Source organism: Oreochromis niloticus, linkage group LG11 (genome assembly GCF_001858045.2).
Source record: "Oreochromis niloticus isolate F11D_XX linkage group LG11, O_niloticus_UMD_NMBU, whole genome shotgun sequence".
Lineage (NCBI taxonomy): Eukaryota > Metazoa > Chordata > Actinopteri > Cichliformes > Cichlidae > Oreochromis > Oreochromis niloticus.
In genome coordinates, this window is record NC_031976.2 from 18,510,299 (window position 1) to 18,519,967 (window position 9,669).

The 9,669-nt window shown below is 38.1% G+C and overlaps 1 protein-coding gene across 8 annotated transcripts in view; it reads right to left on the reverse strand.

Moving 5' to 3' along the window:
- Positions 1-9,669, reverse strand: part of creb5b (cAMP responsive element binding protein 5b) — a 43,238-nt gene that overhangs the window by 33,433 nt on the left and 136 nt on the right. For 4 of the 8 annotated variants that reach the window (XM_005472446.4, XM_005472445.4, XM_005472448.4 and 1 more), the window contains exon 1: positions 3,860-3,976. In XM_005472446.4, coding sequence (XP_005472503.1) covers positions 3,860-3,889 — 30 coding nt within the window. In that variant the 5' untranslated portion in view covers positions 3,890-3,976. Of the gene's footprint in view, positions 1-3,689; positions 3,786-3,859; positions 4,024-8,919; positions 8,978-9,669 lie in introns of those variants that run through there. The other 4 variants (XM_003454377.5, XM_019364749.2, XM_013277043.3 and 1 more) reach the window with 4 other exon arrangements.

Here is a 9,669-nt window from a genome sequence, read left to right on the forward strand (position 1 = left end):
ATTTTGACGTTTGACTTTCTTTAAAGTGATATTCAGGATGCCAACCACTTGTAAGCCTACCAAGGCAACACACACACAGTATACTTGAAGTTTGGTCATTGGCTAAATTTTTGCTTGCATTTGAATTTTTACTGAAACAATTTTTGTTAAGATTTTTGTGTTTAGACAACATTAAACAGAGAAATTTATCTCACTTGTGTAAAAGAGAAAAACGGTTTTCGTCACAGTCTGCAAACTACTGAGCAGAAAATATTATTTGTGCAATCCTTGTACTTTTTTTTGCGACATCATACTTGGTTCGCAGCTTATTTAGTATTTCAAGATCTTATTATTGTTACAGTGCAAAAGTATAAACTATTCTTCTAATAAACACTAACAAAGAGCCTCTGAGCAGTCATCGCATTCCAACAACACAGATGCCAAGCACTTTCAGACAGATGTCGTACCAGATGTTAAGTAACTATGATTATTTGTCTTTTAGGGTGAAGGTAACATGAACATGCAAAACATGCAATACAGGGATGCAATACAATTCTTGCATCCCTATTTCAAACCCCACAAATGGAAACCACACTTGGCCAATGTGTGGTTTCAATGCAAATCCCACAAAGCGCATGCGGGCCATCAGGGTGTCTAGCTATATAAGAAATGGATCTTGTATTTAATTAAGCCTTATGAGTCTTGGGTGCATGGTAGTTGCACAGAAACCTATTTCTTCTATGTTATGATAACTTAGGATTGCAGTTAAATAAAGAAAATTTGGCATTATGACGTTAACAGAGTGACAGAACTTTTTCTGCTTAGTTTTCTCTGCTTTTTATTGCACAACTTCAATCTCATTGGAGAAGGGGGTTTGATAAGACACTAAGAGTTTGATGATCATCAAATAGGTCTGTGGTTTATCATGTGTCCTCTCAGTACAAGTAAAACATCTGCAGTATTTACAACACTGATACTGGACCACATCATTTTCATTTAATGGCACATAAAACATTTCCTTTTATCGCTTGCATTATTATCACCTCTGCCTGCTACCAGTTCACAAGAACCGCAGCGCATCTGTAATTCTGTAATAAGCCTGTAATAAGTCAGTACGGCATGTCAAGTGTCAGCCATGAATACTTTCATACGCTATGTGCATGTGTGTCTCTTTCATAGGTACAGGCTATTTCCTTAAGCGCAGTCAAAACAGTCAAATATTGTGTTATGCTAAGCAGTCCTGTTTTCCTAACAAGTTGTACTTCATGAGCAAGCCCGCTTGAACAGGGTCTGGAAAGGGTCTCTCTGTCAGGGAGCAATGAGACCTGGTCTGTCTTTCTATCACCAGTTCAGTTCTTTAAAACAGGGCCCCTAAAAACTCACCTGGTCTCTTTTGACACAACAAACACAACCAACACTGCTGATCATTAAATAAAACTAAGCTCGAGATGACAAAAACAGTGCCTGTAGAAATGGCGCTACTCATTCGTGTATTAAATAAAGGCCCATTTCTTTTTTATCGGAAATGTTCATGAAACAGCATGAATCAGCTGTTTGCACAACTCTTGTTGGAACTGTTGTTTACTAGCTCTCCTCTTGATTGCCAGTATGAATTTGAAACAGTTCTTGAAACATAAAAACTTTAAAGCAAGCCATTAAAAAAAAAATAAGAGAAAAATTGTTTCCATAACTGTAAAAAACAGAAACGTTTACCTTCCTGTTCCTGTTTCTAAAACGGGACTCGATCATTCCCTCACATTTACTAGGAAATTCAAACCATATGATGCATAAAACTTCCAGCCATTAATTCTGCGAATGCCTCTGTGAATTATCCAATAGCTTTCACACTTCAAATTATCAGCATTCAACGCCCTTTCCTTGGACAGGGCACTTGGCTCTCATTTAATATAGATGTTTTCGTTTAGCAGAGGAAATTTGGTTACACTTTACATTAACTGTATCCTGATGTAAGTGAGGGGAAGGATTAGGGTCCGGCATTCGATTTCAAGAGGAACTTGGGAAGAACTCTGCAGGTAGACCGCATATTAGAATTTAAACAATATGGTGAGGAAAAGAAGGGTTGGGGTGCAAAGGCATATGGGGTTAAAGCAAGCACAAACATGCACAGCAATTCAAATCTGCAGCTCCAGTGCCATAGCCTGGGCTTTTGAGAGTACAAGTTGAAGGAAGGATTACGGCGATCCCTGAGGCAACGTACGGGGGACCTCTCTGACAATGTCTGCACTGAACTTCTGCTCTTAAACTCAATGCATGACTAGAAGACTGGTCTGACTGAAATATAAACTTCAAAAGCTTTCAATTACTGGTCTCTGACTCAACATAAACTCATAAATCAAAAAATGAATGCTCTGAGGTCTAGCATGGGATTAGCACTGCTCACATTATTCTAACTGTATTATTCTTAGCGTTCACTTTGCAGAACTTTGCAGGTAAAGGCGAAAAGAAAGCTCTAGTATTAAAATAAAATGCTCTAACGTCTGTGGTGTACTTGTTGATCAGACCTGAGACTGCCTTTATGCTTCCTACCTTTTCACACCTTCTATATTAGTACAGACATTACCAGGGGTACCTCAAGCACATAAAACAATCATCACGAAATGCAGCTCACAGTTTACTGCTGCAATCCAACTTAACATGTAAAAAACATATATCCATGAAGGTTAGTAAATAACACTATTATAGAATAAACAAGTGAGTTTAAATGCATTAACTATAGCTTATGCTACTTGGTCTAAGTTTATGTAAATCCTAATAATTATTATGAACTATTTTTGGATTATGTATTTTTGCTTTAAAAATGCTTTTTTTGTCCAGCAAGTTAACTTTTCTCAATCTGATACATATTTTTTAAAGAGAAAAATTATTGTAAAAGCTTTCATACAAAGAAACTCCATCCCAGTCTATATTAAATGCTGAAAAAACGTCGCAACAGACATAAATAACACTTTAACCGGCGTTATTACCACACCGAATAAAAACTCGGGCACAATAAGTGGAATCGTGTACGAGAAACATGTGTTATTGATAGTGCTGTCACATAAACATAATGACAGCGGCCGGAGAGCAATCAAATAATTAAAGCATCTTTCTCTTTTTTTAAAAAGCCGTTCCGTCACAAAGCGCGCACCGTCAGCACAACCTTACTCAAAGTAACCCTCAACATCTTAGCGCTTAATCAAATATCGACTGGCCTGCAGAATGACGTAATCTTGATGAACATTGCTGTTCAAGAGAAAAAGGGGGACATAAATTTAACGTAAACAGGGGTATTAGTGCCCCCCCTTTTTTTTTTTTGTAAACTGGGGTAACAGCATAACCACCGGCCCATTATCTTCCAGACAGTCATTGGTGAACCGCAGCACGCACGAGTCCCGGAGATTAGCCTGCTCTGCGTATCCCTGGATGGGACAGGCATGACAATGATGCAGAGGTCCAGCTTCGGAGATTTAGAGCTAAATGAAAACTTAGAAGACGTGCCAAATTGGTGTGAAGTGCAACGAAAAGCGTCTGTTGCATTAAAAATGTTCGCGTTTTTCCGTCATTTCAGATAATTTTCTGCAGACTTGCCTCCGCTGCTACCTGACAGACCGAGCTGCAGCGGCACTTGACTCCGCGAGACAGGCCAAACACACGGAGCGCGAAGTGACATGACAATGCACTCACTCAAACAAAACTTGGACGACACAAACCTGCGGAGACGAAGGAGTTTTGGACGAGGAGGTGAAAAAAAATGAACCAAAATCACATCTTTAGAAAGACTGCTGAAGCGAACGAGAAAACAAGCTGTTGCATGAAAAAGGGAGAAGAACAAGTGAGAAGAATCGCTTTTTAAAAAAATAAAAATAAAAAGATAACAAACCTGCAGAGGCGCGTGCACGGTCCTCTGCATGGTGGCAAGGCTTTCAACTTACCAAACAAGTGCAGAAAATGTGAAGCAGTCTCTCAGAAGAAACCACGTTGGACTGAGAAAAGATTACAATACGATCTATTTAGAGAAGCATAACGTCACCCTGGGTGACGTCACGTGGGATTCCTGAACTTCTAAATCATTGTGGTCCGCTGGTAGGTGGAGCCAGCGGGGCGGAGTTTGCAAATGCACGCCCCGGGGCATGTATGAACGCCGCTGGCCCTTGGTGGGTGTGGTCCAAAGCTGGAGCGCCAGTACAGAGCAATGAGCGCAAATAAACGTGCGGTGCTGCAGCTTCTATCTGACAACAGCGAGAGCGATAAACGGGAAAACCCACTAAACAGTACCACGCGTGAAATATAATCAAGACCCTGCAAACTTTATCCAACAAAATCGAAACTTTATAATAAGAAGCTTCTGCCTTACAAGTAAATAAAAATAATTCTAATATTTGCTGATTCTAGGCTCCATATCTTTATTCTTGGACTCAGTAGCTTTGAACATTAGCCACAGCCTCTCAGCAAATCCACTGCTGAACCAAGCTGTTTTAGCTCCTCTACCAAAAGCCACACTTCTTTTACACCAGCTTTATATTGATTGACTCCCCCTTGCAAACAGAAGGTTTGAACATCAGGCTAGATGACTGGGATGACTTTATTAGGGCTGTTTCCTCTCACAGGAGCTTTGATAATTGTAATATTATATATTTATGTACATGAGAGAAAATAAGGAAACACAGTAAATGTCCCCCTTAAAAAGGAACCAAGCAGAAACTGACCTTTACAATGTACCTTGTGTATGCTTGTGTAACATGATGAGTGAAGTGTTTTTCATGCAAGAATACAAATGTTCTCAGACTAGCAGTGCTCGAATTTGCTAATTCAAAAATTCAAGTAGAATTTGGGAAAACTCTATGTAGAAAACTAAAGTAATTATGAAACTTGGAATCTCTTCAAAATAAATTATAATAAACATACATGACCAAGTCTAATGATTCCAGAAACAGGAAAGTTCCTTTTTGCCAGAATTACGATTCAGCCTCGGTGACAATCTGCATACTGTATTACTCCGTGATGTTACTGTCAGGGCCTTAGAAACTTGTTTTCGTTAAACTGGTTTCATATTTTGCTTATGTTTCACAGTGAGGCTATAACCTGGCAGGACTCAATGTATCATCAACAGCTTGACTGGCAAATGAACTGAATGTGCAAAACACAGAGCGTTGCCTGTTGCCTTTTCTAGAGTGTGCCTTAGCTACAGCACATAGAAGAGATTTAAACAGCTCTGAAGTACAAAGCATTTATGTTGGAGCTCTGCACGACCTGCTGGTGCCAACTGGCTGTGATTTCTTGGGCCACAGACACTGGTAGTGAAGCCATCCTCGGTTCCAGGGATTAATGACTCCTCACACATTGAGAAATGTTTACCACTCGCCACTCCACTAGACACACTAAGAGCTCTGTCACTGAAACAATAACGCAGTCTGAAAAGCCCTCATAACTCAGAGCCTCTCTGCCTCTGTCTTTTAACCAGAGCTTTAATCAACATTTATGACATCCTTTTGTCTCTTTATTGCCAATATATTTCCCAACCAATCCAAACATTATGCTCCCAGAGGAGCAGACTATTAAGGCTGGAAAGAGCCGATACAGTTTGGGTCAGTGACCCACACTAAAGTGGACTTGATCTATATTATACTAAACCTTTTATTATTATGCCTTTGTGCAATGCTTCTAGCTAAGATCACCTTGGGAAGATAAGGACCAGTGATGATGCTTTGTTGTAGCAGGTGCAAAAGGTGAAGGAGGCTAATAACGAAAGCGTCTCATAGGTTTTCAATTTTAACAAAATATAAAGCACTTTAATGAATATTCCACTTTGCAAAGCAGTCAGCTATAGGAAATAGATGTCCACATTAATGCTGCTCTTCATACCTTAAACAGAGATGACTACACCCAAAGAGATATTAGTATAAAGCTCTTAGTAACTGTGCAACAACAGAAATATAAGATATTTAGTTATCTGTTATCGCTCATATAAGCAAATACTTCTCCAAAATTTGGGGTAGAAAAAGCAAAAATAGAAAAAAGAAATGTAAAACTAATAAATGATTGTGGGTCTTTGTCAACTGGTGTTTTTCTTGTTTTCACGCACTACTGGTGCATCTTCATCTTACATTTTGGTTTAAAAACAACTTCTAAAACTCTGATTTTAACCAACAATATATCAAAGCAGACACTTTGGGGAATTCTGCACTTTAGTTTGTAGATGAGATCATCCGTAGTTGCGTGTTTGTTTTAAAATCCCTACGTTTCAATCAGAGGCTTCACCATCTAGCTCTTATCACATATTTGAGACCAAGCAAGCCATGACTGTTGTAGCAGAGGGAAAGATGTAAGATAAGACCTAAGCAGCCAAGTAAACCTTACTCACATCCGAAAGAAGATAGTCTGGGCTTTTGGCTAATGCAGGGCTGCCTGATAACTCCAACAGCAGTAGTTATATTGACAGATTCAAACTTTCTTCAGAAAATGTTCAATTTTTTTTTAATTATTTAACAGAATAAATTGTTATATAGTCTGAATGTCAAAAATAAATAAATAATGTAGAGTTACTTATCTGTCTGATTTGAAAACATAATCATATCTTTACAAAGCCAGGAGAATATACCAGCCTAGCTGACTATAAATATTGAAAGATTTTTCTTCTGAACTGGTGGGAATGTCGTTCCAAGTGTTTGCTGTTCAGTGGTTAAAGATCAGGAACTACTGTGTGGTGAGGGAAACCTCAGGACATACTGAATATCACAGTGTTGACACTCTGTCAATGTCAAGGTCTGTGGGTTGTAAAGGAAAAAAAGTGCATATATTTGTGTGATTTGAAAAATGAGAATGTTCAGTAATTATAGTTCACTGCATTGCAAAACAACAATGCAGTAATAAAAATTCAATACTGGGTTGTGGGGATGTTTTGAAATTAAACTCCAAAATAAGGATAGAAAACCCTTTACTCTACAGGCAATTGTTTAACCAGTAAATTTACTTTTGTCCACTGCAACATCTGAGTTACTCATACATCTTATAAATTTCAGCATTCAGATTAAATATTGAAATACTGAAATGAATAGTCAGCTAGCTGGTGGTTTGAAACTGTCAAGACTCAGTAATTTCTGTCCTGGTATGCAAACTATCTCTGCTGAGCTTTCTAATGGCCCTGGGAGTCTCGGCCAGCAAAACATATACTCTGGAGGGTCCTCAGTAGATAACCTCAGTGGCTTTTTCTCGCTCAAACACTTGACCCTATAATATTTACATTAGGTGGACGATAAATGGTGGTGCCTGAGTGAAACCTATGGAGATTTGTAATGGTGTAGGATGATCTTTTTGCACAGCACTTGTGAGAAGGTTTATCGGTCTAATGATTAATGAACTTGGCTTCTGTGTTACTTAAAGGGGATTATTAATAACATTTTTAACAATAACATTTTTTAAATGTTATATGGCGAGGCTAACAATAACACTATCATAACACCTTTAGATTACATTACAACACTGCATGGATAATATTTTGTGAGTGGTATTTCCATTGTGTTAGTCATTCCTATATGATTTATATTGGCCTGCAGGACCCGCTGTCCTATTACAAATCACTTAAATAAACACACTGATGATTTGAGTTAGAAATAAAGTCCCTAGGGAGGTGCTTTCACTTTCAGCTGTTTGAAATAAGTTTCCACTCCATGCAAAAATGAAGCCAGAAGGACTGAGGTGCCCTTTCTTTACTGTAGTGTGTAGGAGTGAGGAAATTATCTTATTGGTTGGCTCAAACTTGCTGGGCAGTTCCCTGAGAACAGAAGGGTTTGGTCACTTACGAGCAGCTGTTAAACGTGACTTTGCCTGCATGTGTTTCCACAGTGAGGTTGAACAGTCTATTCAGTACATCCTAAGCCCAAAGAATCCCAAACATATCTATTACCTCATCTCTAAACTTAAGAGTAATGATCAGGTGAAGCCTTACCCATCAAGCAAAAACGTCAATAAATAACAGAGGATAAGCCATGCCAGGATTTTTAAAAGAAATCCATCAGTTTCCTCAAACAAGAAGCTGTGAGTGATGTAATGCTTTCATAGTAATATCCCACAGTGTTCTCATGCATAACTGGAAAAGAAAAAAGTTTTACCATTACTGGTCTGAAGTTTGGATGAGCCCAGTTATGACCCATTACACATCCATCAGGCACGGACTCAAAGTTACCACACAGTCCATGGATGCAAAAAAAGTAACTAAAGAATTCTTCCACTTACTTTTTTGCCTCTTTAAAAAGGAACATTTGTTACATATTGTCACATATACATTGTAGAGACCCGTGTTTCTCTCTTACAAGTTGTTGCATCAGTCACTCTGTTCTCCTGAAAACAGTCAGATGGGGGGGAAAAAAGAAAAGAAAAGAAAGAAAGAAAAAAACAGCTCCAGATTAGATTAATGACAAGGCACAAAATGTTTCAGATCTGTTACTCTGACAAGTAATTTAATTAAACGTAGCGCACACACGCTGTAGTTGTTCAGAACCTGTGCACATTTTCAAATTGATTTTATGCATTAATGAACGATGAAAAATGGCAGCATGCACTTAATTCCAGCCTGTCTCTACCTCAGACTACCTTAGAGAATAAAATCACTTTGCAGAACAAGGCATGTGAAGTGCTGTTGATAGTAGGAAAAATAACATATAAAAATAAATCCTTAGGAAGGATGAAACCTCTTGTAGGACTATACTGTTGGCTGAGTTAGTGATAGTCCTGGGAGACCTTTAATTCACTGAACATGACTTACCTCTTATTCACTGGCCAATACTGCCGCTCTGTGGCCATTAGATGCTCTTAAGCTACTTGTTGCTTCAAAGTGGAATTCACGGCACGACTTATTAATTAACCACATTTACTACAAAATATTTCAAATGCAATGAGCATCAGTTAGTTCTAGAATAGAATCCGGTGAAGGCAGACACTTACTTAGTTTGTTGAAGTGACGCACATCCTACCCGGCACTTAATTAAAGGTAATCTGAAAACTGAAAGAAAAGGCACATAAATAAGTCAATATTAAGAAAATAATTTGCAGTGACGATGTCTATTAATTAGCGATAGTCCCATATTTTGCATCCTGTCAAGTGTGCAAACTCCATGCGTTAAATTAGGCAAACTGTTCGAAAAGCAACTTCCTATAAAAGCATTACAAGAAATATATACTCAACTACCGTACTACACAGTTTCTGGGAATGGAGTTTCTTTGTTTGTTTGTGTGTGTGTGTGTGTGTGTGTGTGTGTGTGTGTGTGTGTGTGTGTGTGTGCAAAATCGCACTTTTGTTATTAAATAATATAACTGCAGTGATTAATGTAGCTAGACAGACCAAAAGATGGCGTTTTGAAATCTATATTTAGGCTCTTGGCATAACAATGGCAACAACATTGTGTGTTTTATATAAAATAATCAAAATTATCTTTTAAAATAAAAATGATTACGTCTTTTAAAAGGAATACGAAAATGTTTGTTAACTTTAAGATGAGGTCTATTTCAATTCTCATTTAATATCCTGTACGACCTTAAACTCTAACAATGTATTCTAGTTTGCCAAAAGTTTATATATTGCCATCCCTTCACTGTAGATGTACCATAACGACTCACTTCAGATACGAAATGTATAACTAGAGGCAATTTAGTAAAATTGTTTTGGCTTTTTTAATGAAAGTCAAACAGCCTCAC